General features: G+C 43.2%; 1 protein-coding gene across 3 annotated transcripts in view; it reads left to right on the forward strand.

Annotated features, from left to right (window-relative positions):
- Positions 1-1,657: 1,657 nt before the first annotated feature.
- The window catches only part of rfc1 (replication factor C (activator 1) 1), a 90,524-nt gene continuing 64,687 nt past the window's right edge, over positions 1,658-27,494 (forward strand). For 2 of the 3 annotated variants that reach the window (XM_070870432.1, XM_070870438.1), the window contains exons 1-4: positions 1,658-1,726; positions 23,353-23,478; positions 23,665-23,740; positions 27,146-27,262. In XM_070870432.1, the coding sequence (XP_070726533.1) occupies positions 1,724-1,726; positions 23,353-23,478; positions 23,665-23,740; positions 27,146-27,262 (322 nt within the window). In that variant the 5' untranslated portion in view covers positions 1,658-1,723. Of the gene's footprint in view, positions 1,727-9,623; positions 9,837-23,352; positions 23,479-23,664; positions 23,741-27,145; positions 27,263-27,494 lie in introns of all 3 variants that reach the window. The other variant, XM_070870433.1, reaches the window with a different exon arrangement.

The raw sequence follows: 27,494 nt of genomic DNA on the forward strand, positions 1-27,494 counted from the left end.
GGGGCGCCACTGTCGGAGATCATCAGGCTGTACACGCGTTGGCGCGGGCCCTGGTATATAAGAGCGAGTACCATGTCATGTGCGCACTTTGGGTGCGAATAAAGTTGAACCAGGTTTGCACCTGAGTGAATTTACAGTAATAAGTCTTTCGAGTCATTATATACATTACATCGACGACATCCTCCTCGGCAGGGCCGGCCTGTCGACATCCTCCTCGGCTTGAACAGCTCCTTGGCGGGGAATCTCCCCCCACCACCACCCCCTGCCTTTCTGACATTCCGAAATCCGGAAATACATGAACCTGGGCTCGGGTGTTTCCGGATTCGAGACGTCAGAAAGCAAATCGAAAGTACTGGAAAAGCCTGGAATCCGTAACGGCCTCGGTCCCGAGGGTTCCGGATTTTAGGCGCTGCACCTGTAATCCCTTTCCTTTTTTGCTCTCCACAAATGCATTACCTTACACTTCTCTGGATTAAATTCAATTTGCCACTGTTCTGCCCACCTGACCAGTTGATTGATATCTTCCTGCAGTCTGCAGCTTTCTTCTTCATTATCAACCACACAGCCCGTATTTGTATCATCTGCAAACTTCTTAATCATACCCCCTATATTCAAGTCTAGATCATTGATGTATACCACAAAAAGCAAGGGACCGAATACTGAGCCCTGCAGAACCCCACTGGAAACATCCTTCCAGTTGCAAAAACACCTATCAACCTTCACCCTTTGCTTCCTGCCTCTCAGCCAATTTTGGATCCAACTTGCCACTTTGCCCTGGATCCCATGGGCTTTTACATTTGTGACCAGTCTGCCATGTGGGAACTTACCAAAAGCTTTGCTAAAATTCATATACACTACATCATACACTTTGCCTTCGTCGACCCTCCAGATTACCTCCTTGAAAAATTCAAATCAAGTTAGTCAGATACAACTTTCCCTTAGCAAATCCGTGCTGACTGTCCTTGATTAATCTGTGTCTTTCTAAGTGAAGATTTATCCTGTCCTTCAAGATTTTTTCCAATAATTTTCCCACCACTGACGTTAAGCTGACTGGCCTGTAATTACTCGGTCTATCCCTTTCTCCCTTCTTAAACAAAGGTATCACATCAGCAGTCCTACAATCCTCTGGCACCACACCTGAAGCCAGAGAGGACTGGAAAATGATTGTCAATGCCTCTGCGATTTCCTCTTTTGCTTCGCTTAACAAAGTAAGGATGCACAAAATAAATGTATGATTTAAGAATTTAAAATCCTGAGATAAGGATATTTCAGCTGTGGATCAATGAGACAGCACTCGAGGTAGTGGATCTTATTTTTAGCAGTGTCATTCGTGATGAGCAAGAGTGAGTTGGAGTAAAAGCACAAACAAATGCAATAGCTGGTCTCCATGATGTTGTCTGACAGTAATCTGGGTCTGGAGAGTGTAATATTTAGCTGCTAAAATGGAGCTGTTTTAACCTGGCTTGTACCGTGTAGGCGGCTGCTGAAGAAGGAAATGGTCCAAATATGCACATCCCGAGGTAAAATACAGTTTTCATTGTAACTGCTTGCTTTCTTCTTTGTGACCTAAATGTCGCCAGTTGCCTGCTGGCTCGGCACCTGTCAATCAAACGTCACCTGATTCGAGCTCCGCGGCCAGCTGGAGCCTGACGTCATCCCCATGCGCCGCACGCCTGCGCGTTGAAATTGTTGGCGCCAAATGTAGTGGCGGAAGGACGGCGACATGGTGAGTGCGCAGGGAGTGAGAGGGCCGCGGTGAGTGAGTGAGTGAGGGCGGGCCCTGGCCGGGAGCAGTCTCCGTGCACCGGCCTTTGCTGCCGGCCGAGTGGTCCCGGGGCCGAGTGTTTGGTGAATGGGCCCGGTGTCGGGGCGGGGCCTGCTCCGCTCCTCTCTCTCTCTTCCCCCCCTCCCCCCCCCCCTGCTCTCTCTCCCTCCCACCCCTGCTCTCTCTCCCCCGCTCCCCTCTCTCGGGTCTCACCGACACTCCGCCCTTCTCTCTCGGGTCTGCACCTCTTCTTTGGCCGCAGTTCCGTCGCGATCATGACATTTGTTTTTTTTATTGTAATCTCTTTTTTTCCCTCCTTTTTGAGCATTTGATGGATGGGGTGGGGTTGGTCTGCCGTGGTTCCCTGACTGTTATATATGAAGGAATCTAGGTAAAGCCCATCACTCTGATTACTCTGCCTGTGTGTTGGGGTCAGATGGCATTTGAAAAGCTCCCTGTGTAAATATTTGCCTGTCTTGAGTCCAGCTGATTGAGACACTTCTTCTGGCTGAAAATCATAACTTATGGAGGGAGTGGAGTTTTTCTGTGACAAGGAGTTGAATTGGTCAGTAGAGTTATACATAGAAATCTAAGCATGTACAGTTGATCTAATAAAGGTGATCCATGTTAGTGAATGGGAACAGTGGGTCCACACCCTGCTGAAATCTCCTGTTCAGGCTGAGGGAGGGGAAGTGAATTCCATCAAAAGTTGTGGATGATCATCTCTGGGAGAATTCAGAAGTGAAGTGACCACTCATGGAGCTGAAACCCCAAGGGCAACTTTTGAACTTTTCATATCTTGGGGATCAGGAGTAGGACAAGAGCCTGTTTTGTGAAAGCTCCTTTATGTTCCTCTGGATTGATGAGGGACTTCTGAGACTTGTCTGTCAATAAGTGCATTTGTGTGTGTGTGTGTGTGTATATGTTGTGCAAAGATGTAAATTCCTTGCAACCAGATTGGAAGAACAATATACAAACCAGCTCCAAAACTTCTATGACTTGACCAAGGAGAAATCGGGTAACTACAGATGTCTCTGTTTAAAGTCAGGTGTGGAGAACATAAGAAATAGGAGCAGGAGTAGGCCATCTGGCCCCTTGAGCCTGCCCCACCATTTAATAAGATCATGCCTGATCTGATGGGCTTAGCTCCACTTTCCTACCTGCTCCCCATAACCCTTCACTCCCTTATCGCTCAAAAATCTGTCTATCTCCACCTCAATGGCTCAGCTCTGTGGGGCAGAAAATTGCACAGATTTAATGACCCTCTGAGAGAAGAAATTACTCCTCGTCTCAGTTCTAACTAGGCGATCCCTTATTTTGAAACTATGCCCCCTCATTCTAGATTCCCCCTCTGCATCTACCTTGTCGAGCCCCCACATTATCAACATGTTTCAATAAGATTCTTCTGAACTCCAATGAGTATAGGCCCAGCCTGCTCAACATTTCTATGTAAGTCAACCCCTTCATCTCAACAATCAACCAAGTGAACCTTGATATTGGCTGAAATGATCAGGATGTTGAAACAGTTTGGGTGGAGATAAGGAACAATAAGGGGGAAAAGTCACTGGTGGGCGTAGTCTATAGACCCCCTAACAGTAGCAAATCTGTTGGTCGGAGCATAAACCAAGAAATAGTGGGGGCTTGTAAAAAGGGGACAGCAATAATCATGGGTGATTTTAACCTCTTATATTGATTGACAAATCAAGTGGATCAGGGTAGTCTTGAGGTAGAGTTCATAGACTGCATAAGGGATGGGTTGGAGCAGTATGTAATGGAACCAACCAGGAGACAGGCTATCTAAGATCTGGTCCTGTGTGATGAGACAGGATTGATAAACTATTTCCTAGTAAAGGTTCTCCCTGGAATAAGTGACCATAGCATGGTTGAATTTCAAATTCAGATGGAGGGTGAGAAAGTTGGATCTCAAACCAGTGTACTAAACTTAAATAAAGGTGACTACAAAAGTATGAAGGCAGAGTTGGCTAAAGTGGACTGGGAAAATAGATTAAAGTGTGGGGCGGTTGATGAACAGTGGTGTACATTTAAGGAGATATTTCATAACTCTTAAAATATATTCTAGTGAGGAGGAAAGGGTGTAAAAGAAAAGATAGCCATCTGTGGCTAACCTAAACAATAAAGGATGGTATTCAATTTAAAAACAAGGGCATACAAAGTGGCCAAAACTAGTGGGAGGACAGAAGATTGGAAAGCTTTTAAAAGCCAGCAAAGAATGACTATAAAAGAATGATTTAAGAAAGAGACGATAGACTATGAAAGTAAGCTAGTATGGAATATAAAAACAGATAGCAAGAGTTTCTAAAGGTATATAAAAAGGAAAAGAGTGGCTAAAGTAAATGTTGGTCCCTTTAGAGAATGAGACCAGGGAATTAATGATGGGGAACATGGAGATGTCAAACTCCGAACAAATATTTTGTATCAGTCTTTACGGTAGAGGACACTCAAAATATCCCAACAGTGGATAGTCAAGGGTCTATAGGTAGGGAGGAACTTATCACAATCACTAAGGAGGTGGTACTCGGTAAGATAATGGGACTAAAGGTGAATAAATGCCCTGGACCTGATTACTTGCATCCCAGGGTCTTGAGACAAGTAGCGGCAGGGATAGTGGATGCATTGGTTGTAATTTACCAAAATTCCCTGGATTTTGGGGAGGTCTCAGCAAATTGGAAAACTGCAAATGTAATGCCCCTATTTAAAAAAGGAGGCAGACAAAAAGCAGGAAACTATAGACCAGTTAGCTTAACATCTGTGGTTGGGAAATTGTTGGAGTCCATTATTAAGGAAGCAGTAGCAGGACATTTGGAAAAGCATAATTCAGTCAGGAAGAGTCAGCATGGATTTATGAAGGGGAAGTCACGTTTGATAAATTTGCTGGAATTCTTTGAGGATGTAATGAACAGGGTGGATAAAGGGGAACCAGTGGATGTGGTGTATTTGGACTTCCAGAAGGCATTTGACAAGGTGCCACATAAAAGGCTACTGCACAAGATAAAAGTTCATGGGGTTGGGGGTAATATATTAGCATGGATAGAAGATTAGCTAACGGAAAACAGAGTCGGGATAAATGGTTCATTCTCGGGTTGGCAATCAGTAACTAGTGGGGTGTGGCAGGGATCAGTGCTGGGACCCCAACTATTTACAATCTATATTAACGACTTGGATGAAGGGACCGAATGTAAAGTAGCCAAGTTTTCTGACTATACAAAGATAGGCGGAAAAGCAATGAGTGAGGGGGACACAAACCTGCAAAAGGACATAGACAGGCTAAGTGGGTGGGCAAAAACTTAGCAGGTGGAGTATAATATTGGAAAGTGTGAGATTATGCACTTTGACAGAAAAAGATCGAAGAGCAAGTTATTATTTAAATGGAGAAAAATTGCAAAGTGCTGCAGTACAGTGGGATCTAGGGGTCATGGTGCATGAAACACAAAAGGTTAGTATGCAAGTACAGCAAGTGATCAGGAAGGCCAATGGAATCTTGGCCTTTATTGCAAAGGGGATGGAGTATAAAAGCAGGAAAGTCTTGCTACAGTTATGCAGGGTATTGGTGAGTCCACACCTGGATGTTGCTTTCCATATTTAGGAAAGGATATATTTGCTTTGGAGGCAGTTCAGAGAAGGTTCACTAAGTTGATTCCGGAGATGAAGGGGTTAACTTACGAGGAAAGGTTGAGTAGATTGGGCCTCTACTCATTGAAATTCAGAAAAATGAGAGGTGATCTTATCAAAATGTATAAGATTATGAGGGGGCTTGACAAGGTGGATGCAGAGAGGATGTTTCCACTGATGGAGGAGACTAGAACTAGGGGGCATAATCTTAGAATAAGGGGCCATCCATTTAAAACTGAGATGAGGAATTTCTTAGAGTTGTAAATCTGTGGTATTCGCTGCCTCAGAGAGCTGTGGAAGCTGGGTCATTGAATAAATTTAAGACTGAGATAGACAGCTTCTTAACTGATAAGGGGTTATGGGGAGCAGACAAGGAAGTGGACCCGAATCCATGGTCGGATCGTCCATGATCATATTAATGACGGAGCAGGCTCGAGGGGCCGTATGGCCTACTCTTGCTCCTGTTTCTGATGTTCTCTGAACTGCCTCCAATGCAAGTATATCCTTCCTTAAATAAGGTGTACACAGTACTCTAGGTGTGGCCTCATCAATACCCTGTACAGTTGTAGCACGACTTACCTATTTTTATACTCTATTCCCCTTGCAATAAAGGCTAGCATTCCATTTGCCTTCCTGATTAACTTGCTGCACCTGCATGCTAATTTTGTGTTTCATGCACAAGGACCCGCAGGTCCCTCTGCACTACAGCATTTTTTAATTTTTCTCAGCTAATTTGTTTATTTTTCCTGCTAAAGTGAATAACCTCACACTTTCCCACATACTCCATCTGCCAAATGTTTGCTCACTCACTTAGCCTGTCTATAATCCCTTTGCAGATTTTTTGTCTCCTCACAACTTGCTTTCCCAACCATCTATGTATCATCACCAAACTTGGCAACATTACACTCGGTCCCTTCATCCAAGTCATTAATATAGATTGTAAATAGTTGAGGCCCCAGCACTGATCCCTGTGGCACCCCACTAGTTATCGTTTGCCAATCGGAAAATTATCCATTTATCCCGACTCTGTTTTCTGTTAGTTAGCCAATCCTCTATCCATGTTAATATATTATCCCAACCCTGTGAGGTTTTATCGTGTGCAGTAGCCTTTTATGTGGCACCTTATCGAATGCCTTTTCGAAATCCAAATACACCACATCCACTGGTTCCCCCTTATCCACCCTACTCGTTACATCCTCAAAGAACTCCAGCAAGTTTGTCAAACATAATTTCTCTTTCATAAAACCATGCTGACTGCATATTTTATGTTTTTGTTTTTCCAAATGTCCTGCTACTGCTTCCTTAATAATGGACTCCAGCATTTTCCCAACGACAGATGTTAGGCTAACTGGTCTATAGTTTCCTGCGTATTGTCTGCCTCCTTTTTTTAAACAGGGGCATGGCATTTGCGATTTTCCAATCCGCTGGGTGCTCTCCAGAATCCAGGGAATTTTGGTAGATTACAACCAATGCATCCACTATTTCTGCAGCCACTTTTAAGACTCTAGGATGTAAGCCATCAGGTCCAGGGGACTTGTCCACCTTTAGTCCCATTATTTTACTGGCTACTTTTTCTTTAGTTTTAGTGATTGTTTTAAGTTCCTCTCTCCCTATAGCCCCTTTATTATCCACTATTGGGATGTTTTTAGTGTCTTCTACTGGGAAGACTGATACAAAATATTTGTTCAAAGTCTCAGCCATTTCCCTGTTCCCCATTAATTCCCCAGTCTCATCCTCTAAGGGAACAATGTTTACTTTAGCTACTCTCTTCCTTTTTATATACCTGTAGAAGCTCTTACTATCTGTTTTTATATTTCTTGATTTACTCTCATAATCTATCTTCCCTCTTTTTTTTATCGTCCTTTGCTGGTTTTTAAAAAAAATTCCCAATGCTCTGGCCTCCCACTAATCTTGGCCACTTTGTATGCCTTTGTTTTCAATTTGATGCCATCCTTTACTTCCTTAATTAGCCACGGATGGTTCTCTCTTCTCTTCGTCTATCCTTCTCACTGAAATATTTTTTTGTTGAGAGTTATGAAATATCTCCTTAAATGCCTGCCACTGCTCCTCAACCATTTTGAACTTTAATCTATTTTCCCAGACTACTTTAGCCAATTCTGTTTTCATACCTTTGTAATCACCTTTTATTTAGAATCAGGAGACTGATTTGGTTTGAGATCCGACTTTCTCACCCTCCAACTGAATTTGAAATTCAACCATGTTATCGCTCTTTCCTAGAGGATCTTTTACTAAGATAATTTATTAATCCTGTCTCATTACACAGTACCAGATCTAAGATAGCCTGCTCCCTGGTTGGTTCCGCAATGTACTGTTCAAGGAAACCATCCCGGATACACTCTGAACTCTTCCTCAAGGCTACCTTGGCCAATCAATCATCTGTGCTCTATGATCAGAGACATAGTGATTGCTCAGCCCATATTTATTCTAATGCTCAGAGCATGAATTTCAGCTGTGTTTCAATTGGTAGTGCACTCATCTGACTCAGAAGGTTGTGGGTTCAAGACCCACTTCAGAGATGAGCACAATATCTAGGCTGACACTCCAGTGCAGTACAAGGGAGTGCTGCACTGTCAGAAGTGCATCTTTTGGATGAAACATTAAAGCTAGCTCCCCGTCTGTCCTCGGGTGGATGTAAAAGATCCCATGGCACTACTTCAAAGAAGTCCTGGCCAATATTTATCCCTTAACCAACATTGCTAAAACAGATTATCTGGTCATTATCACATTGCTGTTTGGTAGACCTTGCTGTGCATAAATTGGCTGCTGCGTTTCAATGACAAGTTGCAATTATATAGCACCTTCATTTGTAGTAAAACGTCCCCAGGAGCATCATGAAACAAAATTTGACACCAAGGTGATATTGGGTGGGTTTTAAGGTGTGCCTTAAAGGAGGAGAGCGTGCTAGGGAGGCGGAGAAGTTTAGTGAGGGAATTCCAGAACATAGGGCTGAAGGCACAGCTGCCAATGGTGAAGCAATGAAAATTGGGATTGTGCAAGAGGGCAGAATTGGAGTGTGGTGATCCCGGGGGGTTGTACGACTGGAGGAGGTTAGAGAGATGGCAGGGCGGGGCCATGGAGGGATTTTAAAATAAAGATGAGAATTTTAAAATTTCATACATTACAACAGTGACTACACCAAAATAAATACTTCATTGGCTGCATACTGTTTTGGGATGTCCTGAGGTTGTGACAGGTGCTATATAAATGCAAGTTTGCTGTTTAAAGGGATTTTGAAAGTGGGATGTAATGATGCGAAGGGAGAGAAGTTTCGAAGTGTGTGGATAAGATGTTGAAGGATCTGCTGTTGATAGCAGAGTCATAACTGGTGTTTGAAAAGTGGAGGGCACAAGTCATGGCACAAGCCTAGTTGAGGTTGGGAGAAGCAGTACTGTGGAGGGATTTGACCGGTGGAGAACTTTGAAATCAATGCACTGAAGGGTCAGAAACCAGTTGGGAAAGCTGGTTGGGAAGGATAAGGTAAAAGGTGAGTGGGAATTTATGTGGAATAGGATGTGGGCAAGAGTTTTGGCGAACTGTATGCAAGCTGGCGTTTGGGAGGGTGTTGAAAAAATAGTCTGAAAGTGACAAAAAGCATTAATGAGGATTTCAGTGAGGTTGGGGTGGCGACTAGTGGGGTTGGAGGTGAAGTAGATGATCTTGGTAATGGATGGGATGTTGGGTTTGAAGCCCAGTGTCGTGCAGTGGTATTCAATTTAGCAATGGGGAAATCTGGGTTTCATCAGCATACATGTGAAAGCCAAACTCATGCTTGCAGATGATACTGAAATGCAACATGAAAATGAGGAATGGGACAATGTCAGGGATGGAACTTTGGTCTGAATTGGAGAAAAATGTATTGCAGGAGATGTGGTGGGATATGTAAGAATGGAACAACGCGAGGGCAGTGCCACTGAGGTAAGACGGTGAAGGAGGATGGTGTGGTTCACTATCAAATGCTGCCGGGAGGATGAGGAGGAATAAGATGTATATATGCACAGAATCTGTCAATCTGAGCATAGCAGGATCATGTCTTCGGCACCCGATTATGTCCTTGCAGGTTTTCTACTGGCTCTGTTGCTTCTATTGAGATTACAAGCTGACAAAAAAGATGTGCTGTAGTGTTTATTTCTGCCAAAAACTTTTTCTGTCTAATGTGGGTGCAATGAACAGGGGCCTTGTTCTGTAGTATTTGTACATCACTGTACAGGTTTTGTGTTGGTGTGGAACCACCCAACTGTCCATGGCTTCAAAGAACTGCCGATGTGAAAAGATGCTTTCTCTTCCGACTTTATTCTGCTGCGATGTTACTACTGACATCCTAAACTGGACAACAAGCAGCCTGAGAACAAGAACTTTTCTAACATTGTGGCAGTGCTGAATTGGACCGTCACAGCAAGTGGCATGAGACCCACCTGTTGAGGTATGACTGTAGATAGTATAATTTCAAAAACTGCTGGTATTAGGATATTAATGCTAATTTGAATTGGGAGGGAGAAGAAACTGGAGCTTTTCATAATTTAGAGCTTATCCTGAGTGAGTATTTCAAAATCTTTTTTTTGCGAGAAGGAAATGTGATGCAAAATCAATCAATTTTTATTCCTCTTCTCCCTTGGTTTAAAAAGCCCAAAAGGGCAGACACCCTCTGTGCTTGTGATATTACTTAAGTTGTCCTAAATTTTATCTTCCATCCTTTTCTACCCTCATTCTCCAAGATTTTATAAATGGCGGGCGCAAAAAAAATAGGAAATTACTTGTCAAATTTTAGCATAGGATCTTTTCTATATTAGAGTTTCTTGCTAAATGTGCAGTTTTGATTCATGTTACTCACTTCCATTAAATGAGATTAATTATGTAAATTTTATATTTTGGGACCATGGGTCTTGCAGCGATCGTACTGGTTTTCCTAGTGTGAAATGTTTCTTGACTGGAAAGTGAATTGAGGTGACCGCCCATTTGAGTGAAGGTGGGACAAGCAATAGACAATACAAAATTAAGAGGAATTGGTCTGCAGCTGGAGTGGTGGGAACTGCACTCGAAATGAAGAGCAACGGGAAGATTTGCCTGCACAGAGGCACTGACTGATCTCAATATAGCTGTCCTTTTTGAAGACTGGTCTGTCTCCTGTTAAGCCATGTACAATTACAGTTTGAGAGTTTATTTTAATGTCACCATATTCACACTGCGCTGACCTGTAACACACTTTGATATTCTTGTACTCACACATAAAAATAAACACGGTGTAGAAAAACTCCTGAATTTTGAATTCTCTTTTTTTTGGGGCATCAGAAATGTGGAATCGAGGACTGCGCAAGCCTGGAGCACTATTGCACAGGGATAGTAGGGGACCGGATTCTCTTTGCCAGTCAGAAGCTTTCATTGAACATGCATCAACAAAGTTATACAGTTTGGGGGGTGGTGGTGGTGGGGGGGGGGGGGGGGGCGGCTGAGCTCAATTCTTTTTTTCCTGCTCTTAAAGGTGTTGACACTTTGCTGTGTTATGGCTATACGGGCACTGGTTCCCCTCCATTGTCTCGCCCAAGTGCATTTTATTCATTTGTGAACCTTGAAAATAATCTCCAGCAGGTTGTTCAGCTATGAGGTGGACATCACAGTTAAGTCCAATCGTCTTTATCTAATGCTCACAAATGCACTTTCAGCAGGAGTTACAGGAAAGCAATAGAGGAGATCCAAATTTTGAGCCATCTTGGCTGAATCAGCAAAGACTGGGAATTGAATTTTGGACTTTCTTGGTCTGTATGACTCTGCTATTTACTGGGTAGATTCGCTGGTGTGTCAAACCACTTGTTGCTAATGTTTTGTTGACTAGGTTCTTGCTTTGAAATAAGTAGTGGGCTCAGCAGTGTTTGTTTATTGCCTCTTGAAATGGTGAGTTCCTAGTCTCAGCCAGGCTGTCTGGAGATGTAGTTTGGTGGAATAATTGGATGTGTCATTGTGCACCATTCCAGCACCATCTCAGCACTGTTGGAGGAAACTGGTCATTTACCTGCCCCGTGCATAATTGTCTAGTGTGGAATAAGAACGTATTAAAAAAAGTTATTGATGGAGGAGGTGGGGATACCTGCATTGATCATTTTAGGCTTGAACATTGTTACTGAACTGTCCACCATTTTATATATTGAAATATTAGCAAAAGAAGCAGTAGCAGGACATTTGGATAAGCAAAATTCGGTCAGGCAGACTCAGCATGGATTTATGAAGGGGGAAGTCATGTTTGACAAATTTGCTGGAGTTCTTCGAGGATGTAACGAACAGGGTGGATAAAGGGGAACCAGTGGATGTGGTGTATTTGGACTTCCAGAAGGCATTTGACAAGGTGCCACATTAAAAAGTTACTGCACAAGATAAAAGTAAACAAGGTTGGCGATAATATATTAGCATGGAGAGAGGCTAGGCTAACTAACAGAAAACAGAGTCGGGATAAATGGTTCATTCTCTGGTTGGCAACCAGTGGGGTGCTGCAGGGATCAGTGCTGGGACCCCAACTATTTACAATCTATATTAACGACTTGGAAGAAGGGACTGAGTGTAACGTAGCCAAGTTTGCTGACGTTACAAAGATGGGAGGAAAAGCAATGTGTGAGAAGGACACAAAATCTGCAAAAGGACATAGACAGGCTAAGTGAGTGGCAAAAGTTTGGCAGATGGAGTACAATGTTGGAAAGTGTGAGATCATGCAATTTGGCAGAAAAAAAATCAAAGAGCAAGTTATTATTTAAATGGAGAAAGATTGAAAAGTGCCAGTTTCAGCAGGTACAGCAAGTGATCAGGAAGGCCAATGATATCTTGGTCTTTATTGCAAAGGGGATAAAGTATAAAAGCAGGGAAGTCTTGCTACAGCTAGACAAGATAGTGGTGAGGCCACACCTGGAATACTGTGCAGCTTTGGTTTCCATATTTACGAAAGGGTATACTTGCTTTTGGAGGCAGTTCAGAGAAAGTTCACTAGGTTGATTCTGGAGAATGAGGGTTGACTTATGAGGAAAGATTGAATAGGTAGGGCTTCTACTCATTGGAATTCAGAAGAATGAATGGTGATTTTATCTAAACAGAGAAGATTGAGGGGGCTTGACAAGGTGGATGCAGAGAGGATGTTTCCATTGATGGGGGAGACTAGAACTGGAGGGCATGATCTTAGAATAAGGAGTTACCCATTTAAAAAAGATGCGGAGACATTTCTTGTTGTAAATCTATGGAATTTGTTGCATCAGAGAGCTGTGGAAGCTGGGACATTGAATAAATTTACGACAGATTTAAGACAGAAATAGAAAGTTTCTTAATATAGAAACATAGAAAATAGGTGCAGGAGTAGGCCATTCATCCCTTTGAGCCTGCACCACCATTCAATAAGATCATGGCTGAGCATTCCCTCAGTACCCCTTTCCTGTTTTCTCTCCACACCCCTTGATTCCTTTAGTCGTAAGGGCCATATCTAACTCCCTCGAATATATCCAATGAACTGGCATCAACAACTCTCTGCGGTAGGGAATTCCACAGGTTGACAACTGAGTGAAGAAGTTTCTCCTCATCTCAGTCCTAAATGGCCTACCTCTTATCCTAAGACTGTGTCCCCTGGTTCTGGACTTCCCCAACATCGGGAACATTCTTCCTGCATCTAACCTGTCCAGTCCCGTCAGAATCTTATGTTTCTATGAGATCCCCTCATCCTTCTAAACTCCAGTGTATAAAGGCCCAGTTGATCCAGTCTCTCCCCATGTCAGTCCAGCCATCCCGGGAATCAGTCTGGTGAACCTTCACTGTACTCCCTCAATAGCAAGAATGTCCTTCCTCAGATTAGGAGACCAAAACTGAACACCATATTCCAGGTGAGGCCTCACCAAGGCTCTCTACAACTGCAGTAAGACCTCCCTGCTCCTATATTCAAATCCCCTAGCTATGAAGGCCAACATACCATTTGCTGCCTTCACTGCTTGCATGCCAACTTTCAATGACTGATGAACCATGAAACCCAGGTCTCGTTGCACCTCCCCTTTTCCTAATCTGCCACCATTCAGATAATCTGCCTGTGTGTTTTTGCCCCCAAAGTGGATAACTTCACATTTATCCACATTATACTGCATCTGCCATGCATTTGCTCACTCACCTAACCTTAAATGATAAGGGGTTATTGGGAGCGGGCGGGGAAGTGGAACTGAGTCCATGATCAGATCAGCCTTATTTTATTGAATGGCGAAGCAGGCTTGAGGGGCTATATGGCCTACTCCTGTTCCTATTTCTTATGTTCTTATAAAAGATATTACTGAGAAACTTTGATCCTGTTTGCCTGAATGCGTTAGAATTGTTTTTTTTGGTTGGGTGCCACTTGGATAGAGCTTGACTGTTTTAAACTGTGTGGAGAAAAAAGATGCATTGTGTATGTCAGTCTTGCTAAATAGATTGTTTTGCTCTAAAGTTATCTTGCTGTTAGTATTGCATTACATATTTTCCTGATGTTCATAGCAGAGAATGACTAGTTACCTAAATGTTAATATGTAGATAACCCTGGTAGTTGGTGCTGGTGTCTCGTTCTTTGAGGGTGTTGTCGGGTTTCTTGCAGAGGCAGTTATGCCGCCTTATCTGGTTGTCCTGATTTTTGGATACTTTAGAAACATAGAAAATAGGTGCAGGCGTAGGCCATTCGGCCCTTCGAGCCTGCACTGCCATTCAATGAGTTCATGGCTGAACATGCAACTTCAGTACCCCCTTCCTGCTTTCTCGCCATACCCCTTGATTCCCCTAGTAGTAAGGACGACATCTAACTCCTTTTGAATATATTTAGTGAATTGGCCTCAACAACTTTCTGTGGTAGAGAATTCCACAGGTTCACCACTCTCTGGGTGAAGAAGTTTCTCCATCTCGGTCCTAAATGGCTTACACCTTATCCTTAGACTGTGACCCCTGGTTCTGGACTTCCCCAACATTGGGAACATTCTTCCTGCATCTAACCTGTCTAAACCCGTCAGAATTTTAAATGTTTCTATGAGATCCTCTCTCATTCTTCTGAACTCCAGTGAATACAAGCCCAGTTGATCCAGTCTTTCTTGATATGTCAGTCCCGCCATCCCGGGAATCAGTCTGGTGAACCTTCGCTGCACTCCCTCAATAGCAAGAATGTCCTTCCTCAAGTTAGGAAACCAAAACTCCAGGTGTGGCCTCACCAAGGCCCTGTACAACTGTAGTAACACCTCCCTGCCCCTGTACTCAAATCCCCTCACTATGAAGGCCAACATGCCATTTGCTTTCTTAACCGCCTGCTGTACCTGCATGCCAACCTTCAATGACTGATTTACCATGACGCCCAGGTCTCGTTGCACCTCCCCTTTTCCTAATCTGTCACCATTCAGATAATAGTCTGTCTCTCTGTTTTTACCACCAAAGTGGATAACCTCACATTTATCCACATTATACTTCATCTGCCATGCATTTGCCCACTCACCTAACCTATCCAAGTCACTCTGCAGCCTCATAGCATCCTCCTCGCAGCTCACACTGCCACCCAACTTAGTGTCATCCGCAAATTTGGAGATACTACATTTAATCCCCTCGTCTAAATCATTAATGTACAATGTAAACAGCTGGGGCCCCAGCACAGAACCTTGCGGTACCCCACTAGTCACTGCCTGCCATTCTGAAAAGTACCCATTTACTCCTACTCTTTGCTTCCTGTCTGCCAGCCAGTTCTCAATCGACGTCAGCACATTACCCCCAATCCCATGTGCTTTAACTTTGCACATTAATCTCTTGTGTGGGACCTTGTCGAAAGCCTTCTGAAAGTCCAAATATACCACATCAACTGGTTCTCCCTTGTCCACTCTACTGGAAACATCCTCTCAAAATTCCAGAAGATTTGTCGAGCATGATTTCCCTTTCACAAATCCATGCTGACTTGGACCTATCACGTCACCTCTTTCCAAATGCGCTGCTATGACATCCTTAATAATTGATTCCATCATTTTACCCACTACCGATGTCAGGCTGACCGGTCTATATTCAAGTGGATCGCTCTCGACCCCTCCATTGCCTCTGATTTGTCACGTTGCTTGTCTGACATCCAATATTCAATAAATGGAAATTTCCTCTATCTAAAGATAGAGGAAACATTAAGACGGATTGCAAAAGTTTCTATAGATATGTAAAGAGAAAAAGGTTAGTAAAGACAAACGTAGGTCCCCTGCAGTCAGAATCAGGGGAAGTCATAACGGGGAACAAAGAAATGGCGGACCAATTGAACAAGTACTTTGGTTCGGTATTCACTGAGGAGGACACAAACAACCTTCCGGATATAAAAGGGGTCGGAGGGTCTAGTAAGGAGGAGGAACTGAGGGAAATCCTTATTAGTCGGGAAATTGTGTTGGGGAAATTGATGGGATTGAAGGCCGATAAATCCCCAGGGCCTGATGGACTGCATCCCAGAGTACTTAAGGAGGTGGCCTTGGAAATAGTGGATGCATTGACAGTCATTTTCCAACATTCCATTGACTCTGGATCAGTTCCTATGGAGTGGAGGGTAGCCAATGTAACCCCACTTTTTAAAAAAGGAGGGAGAGAGAAAACAGGGAATTACAGACCGGTCAGCCTGACATCGGTAGTGGGTAAAATGATGGAATCAATTATTAAGGATGTCATCGCAGTGCATTTGGAAAGAGGTAATATGATAGGTCCAAGTCAGCATGGATTTGTGAAAGGGAAATCATGCTTGACAAATCTTCTGGAATTTTTTGAGGATGTTTCCAGTAGAGTGGACAAGGGAGAACCAGTCGATGTGGTATATTTGGACTTTCAGAAGGCTTTCGACAAGGTCCCACACAAGAGATTAATGTGCAAAGTTAAAGCACATGGGATTGGGGGTAGTGTGCTGACATGGATTGAGAACTGGTTGTCAGACAGGAAGCAAAGAGTAGGAGTAAATGGGGACTTTTCAGAATGGCAGGCAGTGACTAGTGGGGTACCGCAAGGTTCTGTGCTGGGGCCCCAGCTGTTTACACTGTACATTAATGATTTAGACGAGGGGATTAAATGTAGTATCTCCAAATTTGCGGATGACACTAAGTTGGGTGGCAGTGTGAGCTGCAAGGAGGATTCTATGAGGCTGCAGAGCGACTTGGATAGGTTAGGTGAGTGGGCAAATGCATGGCAGATGAAGTATAATGTGGATAAATGTGAGGTTATCCACTTTGGTGGTAAAAACAGAGAGACAGACTATTATCTGAATGGTGACAGATTAGGAAAAGGAGAGGTGCAACGAGACCTGGGTGTCATGGTACATCAGTCATTGAAGGTTGGCATGCAGGTACAGCAGGCGGTTAAGAAAGCAAATGGCATGTTGGCCTTCATAGCGAGGGGATTTGAGTACAAGGGCAGGGAGGTGTTGCTACAATTGTACAGGGCCTTGGTGAGGCCACACCTGGAGTATTGTGTACAGTTTTGGTCTCCTAACCTGAGGAAGGACATTCTTGCTATTGAGGGAGTGCAGCGAAGGTTCACCAGACTGATTCCCGGGATGGCGGGACTGACCTATCAAGAAAGACTGGATCAACTGGGCTTGTATTCACTGGAGTTCAGAAGAATGAGAGGGGACCTCATAGAAACGTTTAAAATTCTGACGGGGTTAGACAGGTTAGATGCAGGAAGAATGTTCCCAATGTTTGGGAAGTCCAGAACCAGGGGACACAGTCTAAGGATAAGGGGGAAGCCATTTAGGACCGAGATGAGGAGAAATTTCTTCACCCAGAGAGTGGTGAACCTGTGGAATTCTCTACCACAGAAAGTTGTTGAGGCCAATTCACTAAATATATTCAAAAAGGAGTTGGATGAAGTCCTTACTACTAGGGGAATCAAGGGGTATGGTGAGAAAGCAGGAATGGGGTACTGAAGTTGCATGTTCAGCCATGAACTCATTGAATGGCGGTGCAGGCTAGAAGGGCCGAATGGCCTACTCCTGCACCTATTTTCTATGTTTCTATGTTTCTATTGCAAAGTCAATGGCCCCCACCATAAACTCCATTCCCTAGCTACCAACTCCATTCCTCTCCCTGTCCACTGTTTGAAGCTGAAGCAGACTCTTCGCAACATTGGCGTGCTATTTGACCGTGAGCCCATATCCTCTCCCGTCACCAAGACCTACTTCCACCTTCATAAGTTGCCCGTCTCAGTCCCAGCCTCAGCCCATCTGCTGCTGAAATCTTCATCCATGCCTTTGCTACCTGAACTTGACCACTCCAATGCTCTCCTGGCCTCCTCGCCTCTCCCACCCTCTAAACTTGAGCTCATCCAAATCTCTGGTACGAGTTGGGATACAGGCGGCAATCATCGATTACTCTTGTGATTGCTGACCTTCATTGGCTCCCGGATCAGCAATGCTTCGAATTTGAAATTCTCATCTTTGTGTTCAAATTCCTCCTTGACATCGCCCCTCCCTATCTCCTGTAACCTCCTCCAGCCGACAACTCTGAGGCTTTTCAAAAGGGAACAAGCAATAATCATGGGTGATTTTAACCTCCATATTGATTGGACAAATAAAATTGGTCAGGGTAGCCTTGAGGAAGAGTTCATAGAGTGCATAAGGGATGGGTTCCTTGAGCAGTATGTAACGGAACGAACCAGGGGGCAGGCTATCTTGGATCTGGTCCTGTGTAATGAGACAGGATTAATAAACAATATCCTCGTAAAGGATCCCCTTGGAATGAGTGATCATAGCATGGTTAAGTTTCAAATTCAGATGGAGGGTGAGAAAGTTGGATCTCAAACCAGCGTACTAAGCTTAAATAAAGGAGACTATGAAGGTATGAGGGCAGATTTGGCTAAAATGGACTAGGAAAATAGATTAAAGTGTAGGACAGTTGATGAACCGTGGTGTACGTTTAAGGAGTTATTTCACAACTCAAGAAAAATGTATTCTAGTGAGGAGAAAAGGGTGTAAAAGAAAAGATAGCCATCTGTGGCTAACTAAAGAAATAAAGGACGGTATCTAATTAAAAACAAGGGCATACACAGTGGCCAAAACTAGTTAGAGGACAGAAGATTGGGAAGCTTTTAAAAGCCAGCAAAGAAAAGCCCCAAAAAAATGATCAAAGAAGGACGATAGACTATGAAAGTAAACTAGCGCGAAATTTAAAAACAGATAGCAAGAGTTTCTATAGGTATATAAAAAGGAAAAGAGTGGCTAAAGTAAATGTTGGTCCCTTAGAGGATGAGACTGGGGAATTAGTAATGGGGAATATGGAGATGGCAGAAACTCTGTTTAATCAGTCTTAATGGTAGAGGACACAAACAATGTCCCAACGGTGGAATAGTCGAGGGACTATGGGCGGAGGAGGGGGGAGGGAGGAAGTTAATACAATCACTAAGGAGGTGCTCAGTAAGATAATGGGACTAAAGGCGGATAAATCCCCTGGACCTGATTGCTTGCATCCAAGGGTCTTGAGAAGTAACAGCAGGGATAGTGGATGCATTGGTTGTAATTTACCAAAATTCCCTGGATTCTGGAGAGGTTGCAGCAGATTGGAAAACTGCAAATGTAAGGCCCCTATTTAAAAAAGGAGGCAGACAAAAAGCAGGAACCTATAGACCAGTTAGCCTAATATCTGTGGTTGGGAAAATGTTGCAGTCAATTATTAAAGAAGCAGTAGCAGGACATTTGGAAAAGCATAATTCAGTCAGGCAGAGTCAGCATGGATTTATGAAGGGCAAGTCATGTTTGACAAATTTGCTGGAATTCTTTGAGGATGTAACGAACAGAGTAGATAAAGGGGAACCAGTGGTGTGGTGTATTTGGACTTCCAGAAGGCATTTGACAAGATGCCACATAAAAGGTTACTGCACAAGATAAAAGTTCATGTGGTTGGGGGTAATATATTGGCATGGATAGAGGATTGGCTAACTAACAGAAAAGAGAGTCGGGATAAATAGTTCATTCTCGGATTGGCAATCAGTAACTAGTGGGGTGCCGCAGGGATCAGTGCTGGGACCCCCAACTATTTACAATCTATATTAACGACTTGGAAGAAAGGACTGAGTGTAACGTAGTTAAGTTTTCTGACGGATACAAAGATAGGAGGAAAAGCAATGTGTGAGGAGGACACACAAAATCTGCAAAAGGACATTGACAGGCTTAGTGAGTGGGCAAAAATTTGGCAGATAGAGTATAATGCTAGAAAGACACAAAAATATCAGAGCAACTTCTTATTTAAATAGAGAAAAATTGCAAAGTGCTGCAGTATAGCGGGACCTGGGGGGTATTTGTGCATGAAACACAAAAGGTTAGTATGTAGCTACAGCAAGTGATCAGGAAGGCCAATGGAATCTTGGCCTTTATTGCAAAGGGGATAGAGTATAAAAGCAGGGAAGTCTTGCTGCAGTTATACAGGGTATTGGTGAGGCCACACCTGGAATACTTCATACGGTTTTGGTTTCTATATTTACGAAAGGATATACTTGCTTTGGGGGCAGTTCAGAGAAGATTCACCAGGTTGATTCCGGAGATTAGGGGGTTGACTTATGAGGAAAGGTTGAGTAGGTTGAGCCTCTACTCCATTGGAATTCAGAAGAATGAGATGTGATCTTATCGAAACGTGTAAGGTTGAGGGGGCTTGATTAAGGTGGATGCAGAGAGGATGTTTCCACTGATGGGGGAGACTAGAACTAGGGGGCATAATCTTAGAATAAGGGGCTGTCTATTTAAAACTGGGATGAGGAGGAATTTCTTCTGAGGGTTGTAAATCTGTGGAATCGCTGCATCAGAGAGCTGTGGAAGCTGGGACATTGAATAAATTTAAGACGGAGATAGACAGCTTCTTAACTGATAAGGGATTAAGGGGTGATGGAGAGCGGGCAGGGAAGTGGACCTGAGTCCATGATCGTATTAAATGGCGGAGCAGGCTCAAGGGATCATATGGCCTACTCCTGCTCCTAATTCTTATGTTCTTATGTCACTGCATTTCTCTAATTCTGGCCAGTTGCGCAGCCTCAATTTCCTTTGCCACTGTCTAAACCTGAAGTTCTGGAATTTACTCCCTAAACCTCTCTGCCCTCTCTCTCCTCCTTTAAGACGCTTTTTAAAACCTACCTCTTTGACCAAGCTTTTGGTCTCCTGTCCTCATGACAAATGACACATTTTGTCTGATAACCCTCCTGTGAAGCTCTTTGGGCCATTTTACAGCAGTAAAGGCTCTATATGCATGAAGTGGTTGTGACTATTGACTTGACCCATACATGTGCAGTGACTGCTTTAGCTTTAGGGTTGTTGGTTTTATTGCTTGCTGTGAGAAATACACCAAGAATGAGGGCCAAGTTTTCTCACATCCAAGTTATTCAACCAGTATATAATTTCTTCAGATCCGCCCATCTGCTGCATTTGTACTTGTTTGAATTGGGGAGGGGTGTGTTCGGTCACTTCAGAGGGATATACCATGATGAACTTGCAAGCAGGAGGATCCCAGAATTTTTTCCACCATCGACCTTGAGGGAATTTCTTTCAAGGGAAGTCCTAGGATGCACTGTATCTTTTTGATTGCTGGCATGTTTATAATCTTTGGACCATTCAGAAGATGTGTAAGATTGTGCTTTCTCCACATCCCGCCAGCATTTTTCAGATGTCTTGTGATGCCACTTGGCCACACAGGTATGGTATGCCCTGTGTTTTTTCTTAATTTCTGGACTCTCTCGATACTAACCACAGTAAGACACACATTGTGTAATTGTAGTACAATGGCGAGAAAAGCAGGACATTCATGTCATTGCTTTATTACATACAGTGGAATGAAACTACAATTCTGATGGTGTTGCTGCCTCCAGAGAAACCACTTCCTGGGGTGAATCTCTCATCCTCTGGAGGCAGCAACATTTCATTCGTTACAGCGTTGCTGGCAAAGTCAAGTCTGCTGTCGAAAGAAACACTGCCACTGATAAGGGCCATTTAACTGGAACCGTTCTTGCTCGACAGTGGACTGTGGAGATGAGACAACAGAAAGCAGAGGCAAATCGGGACAAGAATTCAAAACCCTGCTGAACAAATTAAATCTGTGTTGTCATTGAGTAATACCATCTAATTGTACCGGACTGTACAAGACCTCCAATGTATACATTGGGAAGTACCATGTATTCTATTATACCACAATCAAGAAAGTGGTCCTAATTTGTGCTGCTCAATAATTTTCTTTTAAGAAAGGAGGAAAAAATGGAAATTGTGCCTGTTTTTTTTTTAAAGAGTGGATTAATATCCCTCTCAATGGCTCAACCCGGTTAAGGCGATTGAAAAGATTCCAGGTTTGATCATGTATAAGACAGTGGTTAAGCCTCAGCTGGGATATTGTTTAATTCTGGGCATCACACTTTAGGAAGGATGTCTACGATTGGATCGGGTGCAGAAGAAATTTACTGGAATGGCACCCGGGGTGAGGGACTTAAGTTATTTGGAGAGAGTGGAGAAGCTGGGGTGGTTCTCCTTAGAGCAGAGAAGGTTAAAAGGAGATTTGATAGAGGTGTTCAAAATCATGAAGGGTTTTGATAGAGTAATTAAGGAGAAACTATTTCCAGTGACAAGGGTCAGTAACCATAGGACATAGATTTGAGGGCGCTTGAGCATCCCTGATTGTAAGTGCTCCACCATTGGTGGCCATGCCTTCAGCTGCCAAGGCCCTAAGCTCTGGAATTCTCTACCTCTCTTTCCTTCTTTAAGATGTTCCTATCACTTTGACCAAGCTTTCCTTATGTGGCTCGGTGTCGATTTTTTTTTGATAATGCTCCTGCGAAGCGCCGTGAGCCATGTTAAAGGCATTATGTAAATGCAAGTTGTCGTCGCCTTCGTCCGAACCAGAGGCGAGATGAGGAAACTTTTTTTACGCAGCAAGTTGTTGTAATCTGGAATGCACTGCTTGAAAGGATGGTGGAAACTGATTCAATAGTAACAGTCAAAAGAGAATTAGATAAATACTTGAAGGGAAAAACATCATCAGGCTATGGGGAAAGAGCAAGGGACTTGGGACTAATTAGATAGCTCTACCAAAGAGCTGGCAGAGGCATGATTGGCTGAATGGCCGCCTCTTGTGATGTATCATTCTATGATTGGTTATTGCTGAGATGCTTGTAGCAGTGTTACAGTTGGCCAATTGCCAGGGATCTGCCCCTGTTGGAAGTGTGAGTGCACTGATGTCATTTGAGGACAGGATTGAGCTTACATAAGAACATATGGCTGAGACACCCATGGTAGGATAGTCTGCTGACACTACATGAAAATTGACCATTTCTGTGAGGAAGCTACATGCATCTGTGGAATTGCACCTCAGCGAGGAGTTCAATCTTTCAGGAGGGAATGGAGCTAATTAGCAAGAAAAAAAATGGAGTAATTATTGTCTTTAAATCTTGGGGTTTATTGTATGAAACATGCTGGCTGTTAGTTCACAGAAGTTTTCCAGAATAAGTAATAAAATTGGCCTATTTGGCCCGTCCCCCTTCGAGAGAGACTCTATACCCCACAATTGCAGCATCTAATTTCTTTCTAAAATTGATCCATGAATTTTGCCTTCAGTAGTCCACCCGGAGGTCTATTTGATGTATTGGATCAGTCCTTGCGTGAAGAAATTTGTGATGCATTGGTTTTACATTTGCTATTCACTAGTTTTGAAGTCGGAAGTCCCCTTGTCCTAACCTTGCCCTAGTTTGAAATAATATTCCAGATATACCCTTCCATAGTGTTTACTATCCATCTGCTTTCAGGGCAGAAGTGTTTTCAGGCTTCCCTTGTAACTCTGATCTCCGACACTGAGTGTGTCTGTGAATTGCCACTGATGGGCCATTTAGTGTACATATGTTCACTCAATCTGAATTTTGGTGCACCAGCCTATGTGCATTTTTCTATTATGGAAATGCAATTTATCTCAACATTCTCACTAAACAGTTGTTTTAATGTTTTATATTCATAGGACATCAGAAGATTCTTTGGTGGACTTCCTACTGGGAAAAAAACTGGGAGTGAGGCTTTGGAAAAGAACAAAATGAAAAATGTTGGCAAGGGAACTTCAGACGCGAAGAAGAAAACGGATGTCAAGGTCAGTTACTTTATGCCCATTTTATAAGGTACTGAATGCTTCACTGGCATTAATGCTTCATTGAAATAAGGTGTAGATACAAGGACTGCCAACTTGCATCTCAGGCAATGGGCAATATAATCAGGACTCTTGTCCAACTTCAGCTAATGATGCACGCTGACTGGTTTGTTTGCTTTTTATTTTCAGGGAAAGGATTCATCCAATTCGATATCAGCAAAACAAAAACCAATACACAGGAAAAAGCACATTATTTATGATTCAGGTAATGTTTTGAGGAAATTGTCTTTTCTGTATGAAATATAATTAGCGTAGAATGAGCTACCTGGAAGAGAGCTGATCTCTCCAATTTTCCTTCTTCCAGTAAAGGTATTGACTCATTGTTAGTGTGGTTTCACTGGCGCTGGCCGCTCTCTGACGCCTTTTCTATATGGCCATTATTAATGTGTGAGTCTTCTCGATGAGTATCGGCACAGGTGAGTAGGGAGCATCAGAGCCTGGCCCTGTTTTCAGCAGACATCCAGATGCCTGAACGTTATTGGCCGGCAATCAGGAATCGGACCCCTGACTGAATTTACACCCCTCACACCAACCTATGGATGTTGAGGCCTATTGTAGTGTCTGTACCACTGCTCTGGCTGAGATCAGCTATTTCCCACCCCTCACAGGTGGGGCATTGAACGCAAGATTTTCCTGTTATGTGTTTTTATTAAAAGGCTGTAATTGTGTTGGGGAGCAGTGGACCATCCACATGACATAAATTGCTGAAGTTTGTTTCTCATGGCTTTTTAGCTCTATGTTTGCAGTTTGAGCACTCTTGGTTAGCTAGCTTTATTGGTGATGCTGGCCAGGCCTCTTGCCTCTGCCCATTAATTCTAGTAGATGAACAGCCCTGTGCCAGAGCAAGATGTTGGGGCTGAGATGTTTTGATGGCAGTTGTTCGTCCTTTTTGTTGTTGTGGGTGATTGTGGATGATGTTTGGTCAGATTGGCAGCTTTCATATGGACTGTTTATTTTTCGAGCATGAAGCTGCAGCTGAGATTTAGTTAGACAGGGGTCTGTCTGGATAGCTGTTTCATTTTTTTTTCTTGTAGAACCCTGTTGGTGAATCAAAAAAAATGAGTGTTCTTTTGATGGGTCACCTTCCACATAAACATTCACAAGAAAGCAGTTTTCTGTGATATTCATGGATTTGTATGGATCAAACTCATAGTTTAAAATATCAAATGAAATTAATTAGCGAAAAAACAGAATTAAACGCAGTACAACTTCAAGTTCACTCTCATGATCAAGAAAATTGTTTATGAAGCAGGAATTGTTCAGAAAATATCTTCAAAAATAATCAGCACAAACCATTAATTTAAGCAGAATAAATTTACAACAAAACAAAAAGTAATCAATAGCAGACACTGAAGGCTTAGTGCTAAATTAGGAGGGCCCTGGCCTCCCTCCCCTGTGTTGGTGAGGGTTGGTGCTTTTTTTTTGCTCTCAGTTGGAGCATGAAGTGGGAGGGAAGTGGTGGCCATGTCATGGCAGTAACCTGGGTGGGCATATCCCAGAGGGCTGCACAGCCCTGGCAAGTGAGATGTTTTATCTTGCACTCCTTTTTTTTCTGTTTCTTGGGCGTGCTGTAGAGACCAAAGGTGAAATTGATGGAGAAATACCATGGCGACATGTCTTTTTTTTTTGTGGAATACGATTGATGAGATAGGGAGATGCAATAATAACTTTTATTTATTATAGCGCCTTTAATATAGTAAGTACAGGAATATCCCAAGGTGCTTCACAGCAGTGTTATAAGACAAAACAGATAAATTTGACACCGAGCCACAAAAGAAGAAATTGAGGCAGATGACCAAAAGCTTGGTTAAAAAGAGAGGTTTTAAGGAGCATCTTAAAGGAGGAAAGAGAGGGGGAGAGGTTTAGGGAGGGAGTTCCAGAGCTTAGGGTCCAAACAGCTAAAGGCACTGACACCGATGGTTGAGCAGTTATAGGGCTCAATTTTGGCCTGGAGTTGCTTCATTTTTTTTTTGGAGTAACTTGGTTTTTCTGGCATAACTTAAAAATCCCCATTTTCCCCAATCAATTTGCACCAGTGTAACTGAGTTAGTTATGATTTTTTTGGGTTAGTTTTTTTTCTCAAAAGGGGACGTTACCAGCCACCTACGCCAGTTCTGCACATTTAGGCAACTTTGGCCAGCGAATAGTTACTCCATTTACTTAGGTGGCCACTTCAGAAAACCCTTGCGGAGAGTTAAAGAAATTGACGCAGGTAGGTACATCGGAGGCCATTCGACCTGGGATAGGGGCGGGAAGGGAAGCGGAGAGGACCTGCACCTAAACCACCAAGCCTGGCAAACAAAAATTGAAGTAAGTCCTACTTTCATCTTCAAACTCTGCCCGGAAAGGCAGCGGGCCAGCTGGTGCGAGAGGCCACTCGGCCAGGGCTAGGGGCGGTACAACGCACCGGGAGACCACTCGGCCTGAGCTAGGGGCGGTACAACGCACCGGGAGACCACTCGGCCTGAGCTAGGGACGGTACAACGCACCGGGAGGCCACTCGGCCTGAGCTAGGGGCAGGTAGGAGAACTGAGAGTGCACCTGCCTGCCGATGATTTCTATTTTTTTTAAAACTACCAGGGATGCAGTTGGTATGTTCTGTGTGAATTGCAGTCATTCTAAAAGTATTCCGCTGTGCAGTGGGCTGTGCTGACCTTAGACCTATTCAGCAACATTTCCATGTACTTTTGTTTTCCGTTTACTTGGTAAATACTTCTCTATATAAACATTGAAAACATCTGCATAGTAACAAAGTAAGCAGAGAGATTGGCAAGTACTCCTGAGGGGTATACCAGCGATGGTTGTAAATTTTAACTCTTGTGAATAACAATGATGGAAGCTGCTGGATTGTCATTAAAAACCCAACTACTTCACTATTGTTCCCTACCTGACCTATAAGTGGTTCCTGTCCCACACTATGTGGTTGATTCTTAATGCCCTCGGGGCAGAAAATGTTGACTTGAAGGTGTTGACCATATTCCAAGAACAAATAAAAAATTATTTGTTTTAATAAACTGAACAGTCAAGTGTAGTGAGTAGATTTTTTTTTTTCTGTTTCCTCCCCTCCTTTCTGAAAGTGCTTAATACAGCTGGGATACAGTTCCATTGGTGTCAGAAGCTCTGTGGTACCTTACTCAAATGGCTGTTCTGCATGTGCGAGTCTAGACAATGAGTGTTGGCAGGTAATTTGATCATGGGAGGCATCACAGCTGATGCTGATCCTGGTCCAGCAGGGTCACTGGAGTTCCCTGGTTTTTCCTTCCCTCTTCTGTAGCACGGGTGCATTGATGGGTGATAGAAAACATGAGCACAGATTTAATGGGTAACATAGCATGTTCCTGTACTGTAATAGTCTATGATTCTACGATGGCAGTTGTGTCCCTCCTTCCATCTCTCATCTCCAAATCAGCTAATGCAGCAAAGGCCACCGAAGAACATTGGTCCTTCTGCGTCTCTGATTTAGTACACCACCACATAGTGCATTTACCCACTGGGCTACGGTGCAAGCTTGTCATTCCAGCATGTTTTGCATTGATTTGTATTGGCATAAAGATATGCTACCTGTAAAGAAATGTATATTTAAAAAAAAACATCTATTACTATAATGCAGATTCTGAACCAGAAGAATCACCTCCAGTTAAGAAATCTAAGAAAAGTTCCTCCTCTTCCTCCTCCAAACCTACAAAACCCACCAAATCGGCAATTGTTACTGTGGTTTCTGAAACTGGTAAGAAACTGATTTGATCTGTGTTCCTGTATATAGTCCTATTCTCAGTTCTTGTGAAATAGCAGAATAATGACAGATTGCCTGTGTTTTCACTAATTCTCACTTATATTTTTACTTGTGCCTGTTGTACATACACTAATCTAGGCCAGTACATTTAAAAACCCTGATCATTTTATTGTCTGTATTCTTAACTTAAATTATAGTTTGAAAGTTCTGAAATTAAGTTCGTGCA

The sequence above is a fragment of the Pristiophorus japonicus genome, chromosome 2 (assembly GCF_044704955.1).
Source record: "Pristiophorus japonicus isolate sPriJap1 chromosome 2, sPriJap1.hap1, whole genome shotgun sequence".
In the NCBI taxonomy this organism is placed as follows: domain Eukaryota; kingdom Metazoa; phylum Chordata; class Chondrichthyes; family Pristiophoridae; genus Pristiophorus; species Pristiophorus japonicus.